General features: G+C 38.0%; 3 protein-coding genes and 1 long non-coding RNA gene across 15 annotated transcripts; 3 read left to right on the top strand and 1 right to left on the bottom strand.

Moving 5' to 3' along the window:
- The first annotated feature begins 1,773 nt into the window (after window positions 1-1,773).
- Window positions 1,774-4,233, top strand: LOC111776299 (favin-like). Its single transcript, XM_023655722.1, has one exon. It carries the CDS (start codon window positions 2,016-2,018, stop codon window positions 3,129-3,131), a length of 1,116 nt encoding a protein of 371 aa, XP_023511490.1. The 5' UTR covers window positions 1,774-2,015; the 3' UTR covers window positions 3,132-4,233.
- Window positions 3,402-4,223, top strand: LOC111776395 (L-type lectin-domain containing receptor kinase IX.1-like). Its single transcript, XM_023655832.1, has one exon. The coding sequence runs from the start codon at window positions 3,402-3,404 to the stop codon at window positions 4,221-4,223; it is 822 nt and encodes a 273-aa protein (XP_023511600.1).
- A 16-nt stretch (window positions 4,234-4,249) lies between the features above and the next one.
- LOC111776300 lies at window positions 4,250-7,667 on the bottom strand. 12 transcript variants are annotated; one of them, XR_002812226.1, is made up of 5 exons: window positions 7,583-7,667; window positions 6,653-7,490; window positions 6,501-6,579; window positions 5,885-6,375; window positions 5,290-5,696 (listed from the first exon to the last, which is right to left on the bottom strand). It is a non-coding gene; the product is annotated as an uncharacterized LOC111776300 (long non-coding RNA). The 12 variants fall into 12 exon arrangements; XR_002812229.1 differs by adding an exon at window positions 4,250-4,299 and having other exon boundaries at window positions 5,631-5,696; window positions 5,885-7,490; XR_002812225.1 differs by having other exon boundaries at window positions 5,885-6,988; window positions 7,396-7,490.
- Window positions 7,668-13,383: 5,716 nt separating this feature from the next.
- Window positions 13,384-16,049, top strand: LOC111776357 (L-type lectin-domain containing receptor kinase IX.2-like). The gene has a single exon (XM_023655789.1). It carries the CDS (start codon window positions 13,761-13,763, stop codon window positions 15,921-15,923), a length of 2,163 nt encoding a protein of 720 aa, XP_023511557.1. The 5' UTR covers window positions 13,384-13,760; the 3' UTR covers window positions 15,924-16,049.
- The last annotated feature ends 2,190 nt before the right edge of the window (window positions 16,050-18,239 follow it).

Here is an 18,239-nt window from a genome sequence, read left to right on the forward strand (position 1 = left end):
AAATAAAAATACAAAACTGTATTTTAAATCTAATTTCTATTTTTTAAATAATATTTTTTATAAAATGTTTTAAATAAATCAAAATGGTCCAAGTGGACAACTATGTTAATGAAGCTCACATATCAATAATATTAACTTTTTATTTGTTTTAAAAATGAAATACTAACATATCAATATATTAACTTTTTTTTTTATTATTATTATTTTAAATTTATTTTCTTGCTCTGAGTTCTTATATTTTGGCCTTAATTTTCTTGCCATTTTTATTTCATTATTTGCTTGAAATTTCTAAAAGGAGGTTGTTTCAAAGGTTTGAAAGAAGGCCAATTTTATTTTTTTACGACCTAACCTCGAAAAAAAAATTAATAGACTAAATTACCCTTATTCAAACAAATTCCTCTTGATCGAATATATTTAAAATCTCAAACTTATAAAATTAGGAAAAAAATCATAAACTCAAGATTCACGATAGCATAAAAAAGTTCTTGAGATTTCTTGGGTATGAACATGCTAAGATGTTCGAGCATCTCAAGATGTCCGAGTACCATGTTTATCCTACAAAACAAACAAGCTAATCCATATGTTTATTTTGATCTTCATTCAAGGATTCTTGGTAAGAATATGTTGTTATTATAATGTATAATTAATTGATGACAAACCGGGATTAAACATTAGTTAAATTTGGTCACGATTCAATGTCAGGACTAGTTTTGTTATAATTTTATCATCCCGTTTCATGTCAGGATTAATTTTGTTACAATTTTATCATCCCATTTAAAACGAGTCATGAAAATCAAATCAAGACTTCCTATTTCAAATTTCATTAACTTTGGACTCATTTAGACTTTTACAAAAACAACGAGCAAAACTCTTAGAATTGAGTACTTGCCCATACTTCTCCAAGTTAGCCTCCACCCACTCCAAATCAAACAAAACGAGCCATAATAAGAGAAAAGACTGCAAAAAAAAGAATTAAAAAAAATCGAAAAAAAATTCCTACGGAAAATTCTTGCAAAAACAAATGAATAATCTCACGAATAAGGTTGCAATAGGTAACGAGAATGAGACGTAATATCCGTTCCCGTCCCTATCCCTGTTCCCATCTCGATGAACATGTAACGGCCCAAGCCCACCACTAGCCGATATTGTCCTCTTTGGATTTTTCCTTCCGAACTTCCCCTCAGAGTTTTTTAAAGTGTGTCTGGTAGGAAAAGATTTTGTTCTCTTCCTCAACCAATGTGAGCCTCTCACAATCGTCTTACGTCCTCGCTGGCACTAGTTTTTTTCTCCGATTGATGTGGAACCCCCACCAAATTCACCCTCCTTCGGGGTCCAACATCCTTACTAGCACACCACCTCGTATCTACCCCCTTCGAGGAACAACCTCCTGACTAGCATATCATCCGGTGTCTGGCTCTGATACCATTTGTAACGACCCAAGCCCACCATTAGCCGATATTGTCCTCTTTGAGCTTTTCCTTTCAGTCTTCCCCTCAAAGTTTTTAAAACATGTCTTCTACTGAAAGGTTTCCACACCCTTGGTGATTCGTTCTCCTCCCCAACCAATATGGGATTCTCACACTAAATGGGGTTCCACATCGATTGGAGAAAGGAACGAGTGTCATCGTCCTCGCTGAGCCCCAAAGGGGGTGGATTGTGAGAATCCCACATTGGTTTGGGAGAAGAATGAAACACCCTTTACAATGATGTGAAAACTTTTCCCTAGCATACGCATCTTAAAAACCTTAAGGAGGGAAGCTCAAAAGAGAAAGCCCAAAGAGACAATATCGGCAGAAAAATTGTATTTAATTATTAAATTAAATTTGGTTTTCAAGTCGTTGCTTGAGGGAAGAAATTTCTTCCATTTTTTTTCTTTTTTTCTCTTCCACTGTTTTGAAAGTCCTGTCCGCGTTTTTTCCAAATGGAAAATGCCACAGCAAAGACTTTACTTAACAAGTCTTCTTCCCCATTGATCTTCAACTTGAAGCTCTAAGCATTGTCTCCTGCCTTCTCCCATGGCTGCACAAAGCTCCAATTCCAAGTTTCTTCTCATATGTTCGTTCTTCCTTATCAACATTTCACTGTTCCTCTCTACACTTCCATTTGCAAGTTCTTTATCTTTCAACTTCACTTCTTTCAATCCAAGCAACACCGACATCATCTACGACAGAGCATTCCCGACAAACCAAGCAATCGAGCTCACTGGGGGCGACGCCAACATGGATTATGTTGGAAGAGCTATGTATTCCCAACCCTTGCATCTTTGGGATAAAGTCTCTGGAAACTTGTCGAGTTTCCAAACCAATTTCTCCTTTGTCATTGATTCAAGGCAAAAATCAACCTATGGTGATGGCCTTACCTTCTTCTTTGCCCCTGTTGGTTCTAAGTTCCAGGCTAACATCTCAAGAGGAAGTGGCTTGGGTATTGGCTACGATCCCAAGTTATCGAATGCGACAACCACATTTTTTGCAGTTGAGTTTGATATCTACAGCAACCTTTTCGACCCACCTGAAAAGCTCGAACATGTAGGTATCGATATTAGTTCAATGAGATCTATTGCATATTCGATATGGAAATGTGATATCAAGGGAGGGAAGAAGAATCATGCTTGGATTAAATATGATTCTGTTAATCATAATTTGAGTGTTACTTTTACTGGGTTTGATCTGAATGGTAGTATTCTGTTCCAACATCTTCACCATGTTGTAGATTTGAGGTTGCATCTACCTGAACGGGTTACTTTTGGCTTTTCTGCTTCCACTGGTTATGCATATGCAACTCACACTGTATATTCGTGGTCTTTTGAGTCAACGCTTGACTTGACCCTTAATCCAAACTTCACCTCTAGTTCTAATTTGTCCCCACGTCCTGAGCCAAGTCCTGAGCCAAGTCCCGCCGAGTCAATTCCCGAGTCAATTCCTGAGCCAAGGCCTAACTTGCACCCAAGTCATAGTAATGGTAGCAAGGCAGGTCTAGCGGTCGGATTGGGCGTTGTTGGAGCAGCTATCATAGTGCCAGGGTTAGTGTTGGTTTGGATAGCTGTTTGGAAGAAGAGAATGGCAATGAGGAAGAACATAGAGGAGGAGATAATGTTGGATGATTCTGAGTTTGAAAGGGGTAAAGGGCCTTGACGGTTTTCGTATAAGGAATTGGCTCGAGCAACGAACAATTTTAAGGAGGATAAGAAGCTTGGAAAAGGAGGATTTGGCGATGTTTATAAAGGTTTCTTAAGTGACTTGAATTGCGATGTTGCTGTGAAGAGAATATCAAAAGGGTCTAAGCAAGGGATAAAGGAGTATGCATCTGAGGTCAAGATCATCAGCCAATTGAGGCATAGAAACTTAGTTCAACTAATTGGTTGGTGTCATGAGAAAAGTAAACTTCTGTTGGTTTACGAATTCATGCCAAATGGAAGCTTAGACGCCCATCTTTTCAAAGAAAACAATTTCTTGACATGGGAATGTCGGTACAGAATCGCTCAAGGAATCGCCTCGGGTTTACTATATCTTCACGAAGAGTGGGAAAAATGTGTGGTGCATAGAGATATAAAGTCGAGCAATGTAATGTTGGATTCGAGTTTTAATGCGAAGCTCGGAGATTTCGGGTTAGCTAGGTTAGTGGACCATAACAAAGGTTCACAAACAACTCTTCTTGCTGGGACGATTGGCTATTTGGCTCCAGAATGTGCAACAACAGGAAGGGCTTCAAAGGAATCAGATGTCTACAGCTTCGGGATGGTTGCTTTGGAAATTGCTTGTGGAAGAAAACCTTTCGACCCGAATGCAGAGGACGAGAAGATTGTGATGGTGGAGTGGGTTTGGAAGCTTTATGGTTGTGGAAAGCTTCTTGAAGGAATAGACTCAAAACTGATCCAAGAAAGGTTTGAAGATGAGCAGCAGAAGGAGGAGCAGATGGAGCGTCTGATGGTGGTGGGTCTGTGGTGTGCTCATCCAGATAGCAATTGCAGACCTTCAATAAGACAAGCCATAAACGTGATGAACTTCGAAGCGCCATTGCCTCTTCTTCCATCTCAATTGCCTGTACCCACTTATGAATTTCTTCCCATTAGAAGGCCAAATGCTTCGTCTTCACCATCATCATCAGCTACTCAAAATAGTGTTGCTTCTCATACTATTAATAGCTCCAACTTTAGTAATGTCGTTAGCAGTTCTTCCCACTCGGCTGCATCTTCTATACATCTTCTTCAACATGTTCACCAATGAACACACAATACTATAGAATGTATGGCTGCATCTTCTATACATCTTCTTCAACATGTTCACCAATGAACACACAATACTATAGAATGTATGGTGTTAGCTTATTAGTTTTGGTTAAATACTTGATTTGTTATTCCAATTCTCTATTAAAAAAAATGAGCTAGTTTTGTTGTAAGTTGTCATGAAGAATAGGTTCATGCATCTCTTAAGGGACATTTTTTTGGTTCATACCTTTGGTTCATCTTCCATTTTAATACATGAATCATCTTGATTCATGTATGACACTAATGCTTCTATGTTTATATAAAGGGTTGTCTAGAATGGTTGAGATGTATTAAGTTTGATTGAGTTTGAGTGTCATTTTGTATTGTATTTGTTGAGTGACATTTGAGAGAATTTTGTTGGGAGACTTGGTAGTGTGAGATATACACTTTATAAACACTTAGATTATTGAGATTGGTTACTACTCGTGGATGTAGGTGAATTTCTTCTCTCCAAACCACGTAAATCTTTGTGCTCTTTGTTTAATTTCTGTTTGTGGGTGTTTGAGTGCGATTGATCTTATTTCACTTCCGTTATAACAATTGGTATCAAAGCATTTTAGTTGTGGCATTTGAGGTATTCTGAAAGATTCAACTTCATCGACGCGGACGTGCTCACACTCACCATCAATTATCAAAGACAAGTCTCTCATTGCAAGCGTGCTTATTTTCTTGGAAACCATTTTTTCAAGAATTGTTTTTTTCTACTTTCATTTGGATTAGTCTTTTGGTAGAGAAACTTGTTACAAATGAAATAAATCAAGGCGTGGATCGAATTTTGAGCTCTAATCTCAAAGTAGAAAAAATTGATGGAATCAATAATTTTGGTGTTTGGCAAGGCAAAGTTAGTGATTTGTTGGCCATGTAAGACCTTGATGTGATTGCCGAAGACATGACGCAGAATGAAGGAAAGTAAATCAACAAACTTGCCGAATTATTCAGTCCTATCTTGGCAAGGATCAGAAGTATCCATTTATAAAGGTGACTATGGCGAAAGAATTATAGGATAAACTCGAGGCCAAATATAGTGTGGAAAATAAACTTAATATTGAAACCAGTCATCTGCAACAATAAAACCACAAAGCTAAACTTAAATCACTTTGTACCAATGGTAGACCAAGTAAAGAATGCCAAGGTCCCAATGTAAGAGGATGTTTCACCAATTAAATAACTTGTAAAACTCCAATGGCCACATGAACAAATATCTAAACTATCAGATCTAGATTCTAAAAACAAAAAGTGGAAAGGGCCCTATCCTATAATAGAATTTTAGTATGTTGCAACAAGAACCAGTTGTAGAAATTAACCTAGAATGTATTGAGATTGCCAACTCCATGAAGTAAAAGTTATTTCAGTAAAGATACCTTACAATGTTTGAACCAACGAATGATATTGCCTTTATATCTTCATCGTCACAAATGGCATTAACAACATCCTGCAGAAAAAACACCAAAATTCAAATAACAATTTGTTGATGCTGCAGTCAAATCAAGTCATTTAAGATAGCAGTTGAATCTAGTGGATATGGTTCCAGAATCTAATCATAGGTATGAGCTTGCAAAAACAAAAAGAAGACAGTTCATAATAAAGATGCTTGGGGAATAATTCAAAAACAAAAATCACCTGGATCTTTTTCTGAAGACTTCAAAATAAAGGTATTCCCACATGTAACAGAAATTGGGAACATCTGCAGAGGATTATCCCATGGCACAACTATTGCCACTATCAGTCTATTATCATAAGAAAAAGAAAAGCTAATTGGAGGGATAATATCAGTATGGAATGAAGAAAATACTTCATAATTAATTTTTGGGGGATAAAAATCTTTCATAGCAGCAAGTCTTTTACACCACAAAAGAAGTAGATAACGAGCGTACTCCAGCCGTTGAGAAATCAAACTAATTCTTTACTGCTGAAATTATAACCATTGGAATGACAGTGAAGAATAACAGGCTAACCCATAGGGAGATCATGGCAGGAAAATTGAAAGGACAAATCCCAGCACAAACACAAAGAGGCTCTATGATGCTGCAGGTATCAATTCCATGTGACACATTAGAGACATACTACCCCATTTGCAGCGATGCATATTCCACATGCATGTTCCACAACCTCTACATAAGATAAATCATTTCAATTTTCTATCGAACATTCAGCTCAGGCCATATGATAAAACGAATTTTTCCATCACATAATCATAAGCATATACAGGGAGAGGAAGGAACTAAAGGATTATAACCTATCCCACGGGATACATCTCCATGTGCATCCTTTAATGTTTTTCCTTGTTCTGTTGTAAAATTTAGAGCAAGTTTGTCCTGAAATGAGAGGGGGGAAAATCCACTTTTGAAGTGAATTTGGAATATTCCTTTTACTGAAAAACGAACTTACGATATCTCGCCTAACGAGTTCTTGAAGCTTGACCATAATTCGTTGACGAGTTGTAACTGGAGTATTACGCCAAGCAGGAAATGCCTGCATTGCTGCAGATACTGCAGCTTTAAATTCCTCATTTGTGGTCAATGGAACTTGAGAAACAACTTCCTTGCCTATAAACAAAAGCACATTTTCGTACCCGTACCTAAAGGAACTTAACTTTCTCAAATCGGAAATAGAAAAGAGTGCGTAAAAATGATCTGGTAACTCACTAGGTTTATGACATCTATGAATGCTGAGGATTGAGAAGGCTTGCGTAAATGAAGTATATATCAGCCTTTCGTAACAATGCTAGATGAAACAAGTATGCGCTGACATTATATATGATATCATGGTCATGAATTGAAAGACAAACTACATTGGTGATCAAGCTAAAAAAAATTTCAGGAAATTTCCCCTTTCTTTCAACCTACAGAGTAATTCCTAAACTTCAAGAAGTTAAGAAGACTATTTCAAATCAGAAATTAACGCAGTGAAGGCCAGTCTCTACAAGAAACAATTACAAACACAAAAACGAAGCAAATTTGGGACCGTAGAAAGAATAGCATAGCTCATACTTTCCACGTCCTGTCCTGACGTTTTCTCAGAAACCAAACAATGCAAACAAAGTTCCTCATTCAAACCACAAGCTCAAGAAATCAACAATCTCTACTCAAAAGAAAATAAAAACAAAATTAAAGAAACAACCGCTTCCTCACCGGAGGATTAGGCTTGGAAGACGGTTCAGCAGAGGTGGAGAAACGATAATTTCCAAGAGCAAAGATCTAAGGCCTCAGAACACTCGATTTCTTCACTACAAAATGATCACGAACGTAATCAAGAAGTAACTTCCATTAACAAATTCGAAAATCAGAAACAAATTCCTTTACGATCAAAGAACTTTACCTCGCCGAATCGAGAACTGCAACATTTTTCTCCGGCGCCGATTGAAGACGAGCACACTCGCACACGAGAGCTATGGAGAGATTCATCTTACATGCAAAGGCTGGACAAAGTTTTGGGTAACTGGGCTATAATCCAGTGCGGCATGAGAACTGGGTCTTCTCCGATATTGGACGGTTGGATGGTTGATGTAAGAGTTTGAGAGGATCTAACGGTGGAGGTTCTAGCGTGCATGGTTACTTGGTGGCGGTTTTGGAGCGCTTTTAATTTTTTTTTTTTGGGCTAAAAATTAAGTATTTATCTAAAAAAATGGAAACTATAATAAAAGAAATTATAGAAAAAAAAAAAAAAAAAAAAAAAAAAAAAAAAAAAAAAAAAANTTTCATTTTTTAATTAAATTTTAAAATTATTTTTGTTTTGTTACCCATTTTTTATCAATATTTTACAAATAATAATAATTAATTAATTTTTTTAAAAAACTATTTTTACAATCTTGTTTTGAAATAAATTCAAATGTTTGGAAGAAATTATGAAAATGAACCGATAAAATTTTTTAAAAAATTAAAAAATGATCGAACTTGGTAGTTTTAAGTTGTTTTAAGAACTTATTTTCGTTGGGTTGAGTTTAAATAAATAGAAATTTTATGGATTAAATTAATTCATGAATTTCTCTCCCACTGAATTGAATTAAACCAAATCCACTCGCATTTATTGTTAATTTTTTTATAATTTTTAACTATTTAGAAGTTAAATTTTCAAAATATGTATCAAAATTAATTTACAAATAGTAATTAAATATTTAAAAATAAATAAACAATGTTTTAATGAACTTACTTTTAGGGTAATTATGATCATTTTTGTAAGTCAGTACAAATTAAAATTACTTTAATAATTTAGATTTTTGTAAATAAATTAAATAATAAAAAATATTATTAAAATTTAAATTAATTAATTATCATACTCCATAAAAAAAAAAAATTATGTAGGAAAAAGAAATGCACTTTTTAAAACATTTGATTTAACATAATTGACCTGAAGAGTTATAACAATTTTAACATTTAAATCATAACCAAATAATTAATTGTCACCTTTTTCAAAGAATAGCAAAGGGGCAAAATATATATATATATATATATATATATATATATATATATATCATTTACGTTGTCAACGACAATTATATTCCTCATCTCGATCTCGGTTATTTATTATTAGAATTAAATTGTCAAAACTTACGTTCTAATACTAAATTTGAAATTTTTAAAAATTATGTTGGTCAAACTTCACCTTCAATTCTAATTTGCTCCCAAATTCACGAAATCTTGAGCCAATTTGTAACCGTTCAAGCCTACTAGTTGATACTGTAGTTCTTGGGTTTTACCTCAAAGTTTTAAAACGTGTCTAGGGAGAGGTTTCCACCCCCTTATAAAAAATATATATATTTTGTTTCCTTTTTCAATCAACGTGGGATCTCATGATCTACCCTTTTCGGGGTCTAGCATTCTAGCTGGTACTCGTTCCTATCTCCAATTGATGTGGAATCTCACAATCCACTCTCCCTTCGAGGCCTAGTGTCGAGAAGTTTTCAGACCCTTATAAAAAATATATATATTTTGTTTCCTTTTTCAATCAACGTGGGATCTCACGATCTACCCTTTTCGGAGTCTAGCATTCTAGCTGGTACTCGTTCCTATCTCCAATTGATGTGGAATCTCACAATCCACTCTCCCTTCGAGGCCTAGTGTCGAGAAGTTTTCAGACCCTTATAAAAAATATATATATTTTGTTTCCTTTTTCAATCAACGTGGGATCTCACGATCTACCCTTTTCGGAGTCTAGCATTCTAGCTGGTACTCGTTCCTATCTCCAATTGATGTGGAATCTCACAATCCACTCTCCCTTCGAGGCCTAGTGTCGAGAAGTTTTCACACCCTTATAAAAAATATATATATTTTGTTTCCTTTTTCAATCAACGTGGGATCTCATGATCTACCCTTTTCGGGGTCTAGCATTCTAGCTGGTACTCGTTCCTATCTCCAATTGATGTGGAATCTCACAATCCACTCTCCCTTCGAGGCCTAGTGTCGAGAAGTTTTCACACCCTTATAAAAAAATACTTCGTTCTCCTCCCCAACCGATGTGGGATCTCAAAATTCACAATTCACTCTCCCTTCGGGGTCCAGTGTCGAGAAGTTTCCACACCCTTATAAAGAATACTTCGTTCTCCTCCCCAATCGATGTGGGATCTCAAAATTCACCCCATTTGGAGCCAGCGTCCTCGCTGGCACTTGTTCCCTTCACTAATCAATGTGGGACCCACCAATCCACCTCCCTTCGAGACTCAGCATCCTTGTGGCACACCATCTCGTGTCCACACCCCTTCAAGGCTCACTCTCCTCGCTAGCACATCACCCTGTGTTTGGCTCTGATATGTAACAGCCCAAGTGCACCGCTACCAGATATCGTTCTCTTTGGGCTTTCCCTCAAGGTTTTAAAACACGTCTATTAGGGAGAGGTTTCCACACGCTTATAAAGAATGTTTCATTCTCCTTCCCAACCGATGTGGACAGGAACCTAGTCTATCATTCAAAGACAAAACACATCATAATACGATACCATTTTACTTGCAGGTAAGTGGAAGAAGGTGATGTGTCCGGAGAAGACAAGGGTGCAAAAAATCCAGACATGCTGACAAAATATGTTGATGTTTGAAAATTGAGGTTATGGAAAGCCTTAATTGGTCTGGTGCAGAGAAGACATTGATAGTCGTTTGATAATGAAATTCTTCTTTGACTGAATGAGTCTACCAATACGAGAACCGTTAGATTATGGACCATCTTCTCATTTATAGCTTATTCAAGTCCAGTAAAAAGATACATAGAAAATGGTCGGTCATATATAATAAATAACTATATATATATATATATATATATATATATATATATATATATATATATATATATANTACATACATGAATCATCTATATAAACCTTTAGCCAAAATTTCTCCTTGCATTTTCTCTCTTCTCCTGTTCTTTATGTTCATCTAGATCGAGTATGTGCATTGTTGTGCGATCCTAACAATTTACCCCCCATAAATACATTCACGAGGTGTATTGAGAAATAACCATATCATTTACCGTGCAAAAACACATTCATAAAACGTGTCGCAAAATCATCCTAACGTTTACACCATAGAAACACGTTCACGAGGTGTATTAAGTAACTGGGAATGAGAGAGAAAGTTAGATAGATAGTTTCTCGACCCCGACACCGCCCCGCCTCCACTCATAAAAATTACATCTTCATTTACTAATTTGATTTTCTTATTCATTGGTTCTAAAAGATTGTGTTATTTTTTAAGAAAAAAAAAATGGTGGATGAAATTCGAACATCAGAGAATATTAGCATACTCTTACGCAAGGATGACACTCACAAGTCAAGAAGAAACGTCATCCAACAATCTGTTGGTGTTCTCCAGCCTTTCCTCCTCTCATTGATTACGACTCATAATTCCTTAAAATATTCCTAAGAATCGAATATCGGGAATCAATCATGACGAATCCACCATTGAATCGTCATAAAAAAGTGACAAAAAATTAGATAAAATTTGCAGCTCGGATTCAACACCATAGTTAGAGACATGCTAAGCTAACGAGAGACTCGGGTACACATTTTCCGTCGTAGTTTGTTAAAAATTAAAGCTTATTAACTTTTATTATTTACTTCCTAGTAATGATTTAGAAGTTCGTGCCAAATTTTTAAAAAAAAATTTAAGTAATTATCGACCAGAATTTAATTATTGAATCAGAGAATTATGAACGTAGACTATGGCGTGTCAGACCGTAGAAAAATCAAACCAAATCTTGGCATGAAAATTACTGAAGAGACATAAAGTGGGCATTAAAAATGGGTTGAAAGTATTGAATATAATGAGCTTTAAATTGTTCACAGCTAAGTTCCTTGAGTATGCTTTAGGTTGGTCTTCCCTTGACTCACAAGGCCAGCTGTGGCTGAAAATAACCTATACGTATATAATCAATTTCATGATCTTCATTTGAGTGGCTCACGTACGTTCTTCTATATAGGTTAATAGAGCTTGTTCGGAAGAGCGTTTTCATCTTGTAAACCAATCTATTTTTTTCGTTCGAGTTAAACTCTGACACCTGAATACATGAATGAATAGATACCACATCTGAATAAGAGCGGTCCTGAGGATATGATGACTAAGAAAGATTTAAAGGAAATGAAAGTTGGTACTTGTACTAACAAGGTGCACCTTCCTTTTCAATGGCTCAATCATAGGGACTTCATGGTTAAACATGCTATACTTGGAGCGATTTTATGTTGGGGTGACCTCCTGAAGTTATTTTAGGATGAATGTGAAGGACTCGTGTTGGTCTGTGAGGTAGGAGCCATGAATGTTAAGAGTAGAGTAGATGTTGTCATGGAAATGTCGGGACCATTAGGTGTCAAATCGGATTTGAAATATATTTGGAAATAAGAAAATTGTATTTATAATTAATAGAATTTGAAAATATTTATTTAAAATGCTTTCTTAAAAAATGTTTTTATAAATGTAAATTTTTTTAATGAAAATATTTGAAGAAAATATATTTCAAAGTATTCCAATAAAATATTTTACTTAGGACAAAAAAATTAAAATTAAAATTAACACACTTTCGTTGACTAAATTTTAAAATTTTTAGTTCTTTGACCCACAAGCCAGCTGTGACCAGAAAATTGTGATAATGATTTAAATAGTCCCACAAACACAAGTACAAAATTCATCTTCTTGTGAATAAATTTAACGACGATCATACGACTTGACTTAATAAAGTGTAAGTGTTCATCGAGTGTTCAATTGATACCATATTTAGTGAGTTTTCATATTTCATATAGACGGACTTAACTCTAGAGTGGCATGTCAAGACTCATGTTGGAACCTTAACTTTTGAGGTTATGGTTTGGAGCCCTTCTCAGCCTTGTTCGAGTATGTCCCTGACACGCTCGTCTATGAACTTATATCTATTAGGATCGTGTCCTTCATGATATGAGCTCACGTACTAGGTCAATCCTCGCAAGTATATGATGTGATCCACTAGAGTTTTGCTTTATACGACATGAACCCACGTGTGAGGTTATTCCCTACATGTATATGAGATGATCTACTAGGATTGTGCCTTACATTCATATGGGGTCTCACCTACATTTACGAGATGTAATAGGGTCGTGCCTTATACTGAACTCATATGTGAGGTCACTCCTTGCATGCATATAGTGTAATCTACTAGGTCATGCCCTACACAATATGAGTACACATATGGTGTCGCTCTTTGTATGTACCATACCATTAGAATTGTGCCTACATGATATAAGTTCATATATGATGTCACTCCTTACATGTATGTGATGCAATTTATTAGAGTCATGCCCTACACGATACGAACCCATATGACGGGATCGCTCCTTACATGTATATGATGTGATTTTCTAAATTTTATATGAAGAATAATACAATGACAAGGTAAAAGTGAGAGATTAAAGTAAAATATTTACGAGATCAAAATAAACCTTGACCTTCCAAAAAAGTAAAAAGTTAAAATCGCTATTGATACATATTGTCCAACTATACTAAAAAGAAAAGGCATAATTAACCCAACGACCTCTTTTAAAGGTCATGAACTCGAATCTGCTCATCCACGTATAATTCTTAAAAAGAAAAAACAAGAACTCATTTCAAACCATGCAAATAATCTCAAACAATCCAATGTAAAGACAGCTTACCATGCATCGGGTGTCGTACGGGCTTTCATTCTTCATAAGACAACTTCTTAGCTGTCACTCTACGGTTCGTGCCAGAGGCCGAACAGCAGCTTCCCGTGGAGCCTACCGATGGTTATACCTTGTTTTCTTAGGGTACCTACACACTGCAGAATAGTAGACTTTTAAAAATACACCTTGGAAATTTCAGGCAGATTCAAGTGCTGCCCCCAAATCCCCGTCTTCCCTACAGCTTCCTCATCACTGTTTGTTCACACTGATTCACTTTCCTGACAAAGACAGAGAGAGAGAGAGAGAGAGAGAGAGAGAGAGAGGGAGAGAGAGAGAGAGATGAAGACTATCATTATTGTATAAATTCAAGCCTTCTCCTTCATGGCTGCCTAGGATCTCTGCATCTATGTCTCCCATGGAGGTCTCTATGCTCACCTCTCCAAACCTTTTCCTCCTAATCTTCTGCTACTATAGCTTCTTGTGGAGTATAACCAACCCAGTTTCAGTCTCAGCCACCATTTCTTCTGAGAACTTAACGTTCAGCTTCGTTGGTTTCGACCCGAATGGCCACGACATTCATTACGAAGGAAATGCATACTCTTCCAACAATGTCATTCAGCTTACCATGAACCAGAGAGACATGCCTCTCGATGAAAGTGTTGGCCGTGCTACCTACAAAGATCCTCTCCATCTTTGGGAGAGTGTCCACAAGAATCTTGCAGACTTCACCACCAACTTCTCCTTCTCAATCGACTCGCAGGGAAGTCACCCTTATGGCGATGGCTTTGCCTTCTTCCTCGCCCCAAATGGCTCGAGTCTTCCGCATTACTCAGGAGGTAGGAACTTTGGTCTCTTGAATTCCAACAAGAGTGATCTAGAGTACTCAACACCAACAGCAACAGCCAACAACTTCGTTGCTGTTGAGTTCGATACCTACTCGAATGTATTATCGGAGGATCCGGGGGGGAATCACATCGGCATCGATGTAAACTCCGTTATATCTCAATTCACTACTTCATGGTGGTGGAGTGACATAGAACACGGTGGGAAAGTTCAAGCAGTGATAAGTTACAATTCAACCTCCCACAATTTGACTGTTTTTCTAGTTGATGAAGGAGATTCTGAAGTTTCTCCAAGAAACTCCTCTAGCTTCTCTTTCAATATTGATTTAAGAGAGCATCTACCAGAATGGGTTACGATCGGCTTCTCGGGATCGACTGGAAATCTATTCGAGATTCATACGATTAGCTCGTGGAGTTTCAACTCTAGATTACAAGTTGAAGTGAATGTTACCACCACAACTGATCCAGCTAGCTCTCCAGTTCACTCCACTATAGGAATTTCCATGAAATGGCTCATGATAATCATGGAAGTGGCACTTCCACTCATTCTAATCTTGGGGTTTGCTTGGTTTTGGATATGGATCATGAAGAGAACCATTAGAAGAAGAAGCCTGAGAAGGGACCAAGAGGAAGATCTTGAGAACGAAACAGGGCCAAGGAAGATTTCATATAAAGATCTATCAGAAGCAACCAACAAATTCAGTGATGAAAATCTATTGGGAGAAGGAGGATTCGGGAAGGTATACAGAGGATTTCTAGACAACAGAGAACTTGATGTAGCAGTGAAGAGAATCACTCCAAACAACCTCCATCAAGGCTCAAGAGAATTTGCATCAGAAGTGAAAACAATCAGCAAATTAAGGCATAAGAACTTGGTAGAACTGATTGGATGGTGCTGCAGCAGGAACGAAGAATATCTCATAGTCTACAAATTCATGCCTAACAAGAGCTTAGATTTCCATCTATTTCAGCAAAACAATCTCCTAACATGGAATCACAGATACAGAATCACAGTAGGTTTAGCCTCGGCACTACACTATCTACAAGAAGAACAAGATCCATACGTTCTACACAGAGATATAAAATCAAGCAATATCTTACTAGATGCCGAATTCAACGCGAAACTCGGCGATTTCGGGCTTGCTAAACTCGTAGATCGTGGAAAACCATCAACATCCACCACGCTACGAGGAACAGAAGGTTATGTAGCACCAGAGTACCTGCAAAGCAGCATTTCAAGTAAAGAATCCGACATCTACAGCTTCGGCATCGTGTGTTTGGAAATCGCCTGCGGAAAACGAGCCCTAGGTGAAACGAGAGAAGACGGAAGGAAATGTTTGATAAAGCTAGTTGAATGGGTGTGGGATTATTACCGACGAAGGAGTGTGATTGAGGCCGCCGATCCGAAATTGCGCCAAATTTTCAAAGGAGATGAGATGAAACAACTGTTGATCGTCGGACTTGCTTGCGCTCAGCCCGATTTCTGTCTGCGGCCTTCGATCAAACAGGTGATCGACATGCTTAACTTCAAATCTCCATTGCCGAATCTGCCATTGGAATATCCCGGATTCTCGACATCTGCGGTGTTTTTGAGTGCGCAAATGGAATCATTATGTTCTTCGGCGTGTTCAGAGAACGGTAATCTCCATGGCAATAGCATATCTTCCAAGATTTCCACAGCTTCTTCCACATTTTCGAATTTGGGATTATTTCGATCTCAACTGTGAATCTTCTTCCTTCTTTCATCTCTTGAACAATTTACTCATTTTTTATGCAACCATAGTGAGAAACATTATGTAATCTGTTTTTAGAATGCAATAAAATTATTGTGAAGAAATTCTTTATGCTATTGCTTCAACTATGGAAACAAATTATGATCTATAAAAATTTAGGGGAAAGTATAAGAACAGATGATGTCCACCAGACCCGACTCGAACTAGAAAGCCTTCTTTGTCCCTACGATTCTTCTATGATATGCTCCACCATCGGCATAAGCTATCATGGCTTTGGTTTGAGCTTTTCAGAAGGCCTCATATGGAGATCTATTACTGATACCACTTGTCACAATCGCACTTTGATGGCAGTGGACTTGCGATTGTGAAACACTCACTTTTCAGCCACAAATGAGTTAAGCCTATTCGTTATTGCGATTGTGCTGCACTCACTTTCCAGCAACAAGTGAGTTAAGCCTATTCGTTCTTGCGTCACCTACAACCAAGCGATATATGCTCGAGCCTCTAGCCCGATTCAAGAAGAAAGTTTTAGAAGATAGGGGCAGAGAAATTTCGCCGGCCAAGCGACATATGCTCGAGCCTCTAGCCCCGGTTCAAGAAGAAGACTTTAGAAAACAAGGGCAGAAAAATTTTGATGGCCAAGTGACGTATGCTCGAGCCTCTGGCCTCGGTTCAAGAAGAAAGTTTTAGAAAACGGAGACAAGAGAGATTTTGAAACAAGGGCAGAGAAATTTCGACGGCCAAGCGACGTATGCTTGCGCCTCTAGCCCCGGTTCAAGAAGAAGGTTTTAGAAAACAAGGGCAGAAAAATTTTGATGGCCAAGTGACGTATGCTCGAGCCTCTGGCCTCGGTTCAAGAAGAAAGTTTTAGAAAACGGAGACAAGAGAGATTTTGAAACAAGGGCAGAGAAATTTCGACGGCCAAGCGACGTATGCTTGCGCCTCTAGCCCCGGTTCAAGAAGAAGGTTTTAGAAAACAAGGGCAGAAAAATTTTGATGGCCAAGTGACGTATGCTCGAGCCTCTGGCCTCGGTTCAAGAAGAAAGTTTTAGAAAACGGAGACAAGAGAGATTTTGAAACAATGGCAGAGAAATTTCGACGGTCAAGCGACGTATGCTTGCGCCTCTAGCCCCGGTTCAAGAAGAAGGTTTTAGAAAACAAGGGCAGAAAAATTTTGATGGCCAAGTGACGTATGCTCGAGCCTCTGGCCTTGGTTCAAGAAGAAAGTTTTAGAAAACGGAGACAAGAGAGATTTTGAAACAAGGGCAGAGAAATTTCGACGGCCAAGCGACGTATGCTTGCGCCTCTAGCCCCGGTTCAAGAAGAAGGTTTTAGAAAACAAGGGCAGAAAAATTTTGATGGCCAAGTGACGTATGCTCGAGCCTCTGGCCTCGGTTCAAGAAGAAAGTTTTAGAAAACGGAGACAAGAGAGATTTTGAAACAAGGGCAGAGAAATTTCGACGGCCAAGCGACGTATGCTTGCGCCTCTAGCCCCGGTTCAAGAAGAAGGTTTTAGAAAACAAGGGCAGAAAAATTTTGATGGCCAAGTGACGTATGCTCGAGCCTCTGGCCTCGGTTCAAGAAGAAAGTTTTAGAAAACGGAGACAAGAGAGATTTTGAAACAAGGGCAGAGAAATTTCGACGGCCAAGCGACGTATGCTTGCGCCTCTAGCCCCGGTTCAAGAAGAAGGTTTTAGAAAACAAGGGCAGAAAAATTTTGATGGCCAAGTGACGTATGCTCGAGCCTCTGGCCTTGGTTCAAGAAGAAAGTTTTAGAAGACGGAGACAAAGAGATTTTGAAACAAGGGCAGAGAAATTTCGACGGCCAAGCGACGTATGCTCGCGCCTCTAGCCCCGGTTCAAGAAGAAGGTTTTAGAAAACAAGGGCAGAAAAATTTTGATGGCCAAGTGACGTATGCTCGAGCCTCTGGCCTTGGTTCAAGAAGAAAGTTTTAGAAGACGGAGACAAAGAGATTTTGAAACAAGGGCAGAGAAATTTCGACGGCCAAGCGACGTATGCTCGCGCCTCTAGCCCCGGTTCAAGAAGAAGGTTTTAGAAAACAAGGGCAGAAAATTTTTTATGGCCAAGTGACGTATGCTCGAGCCTCTGGCCCCGGTTCAAGAAGAAAGTTTTAGAAAACGGAGACAGAGAGATTTTGAAACAAGGGCAGAGAAATTTCAACGGCCAAGCGACGTATACTCGTGCCTCTAGCCCCGTTCAAGAGGAAGGTTTTAGAAAACAAGGGCAGAAAAATTTTGATGGACAACCGACGTATGCTCGAGCCTCTGGCCCCAGTTCAAGAAGAAAGT

The sequence above is a fragment of the Cucurbita pepo genome, chromosome LG15, assembly GCF_002806865.2.
Source record: "Cucurbita pepo subsp. pepo cultivar mu-cu-16 chromosome LG15, ASM280686v2, whole genome shotgun sequence".
NCBI classification, from domain to species: domain Eukaryota; kingdom Viridiplantae; phylum Streptophyta; class Magnoliopsida; order Cucurbitales; family Cucurbitaceae; genus Cucurbita; species Cucurbita pepo.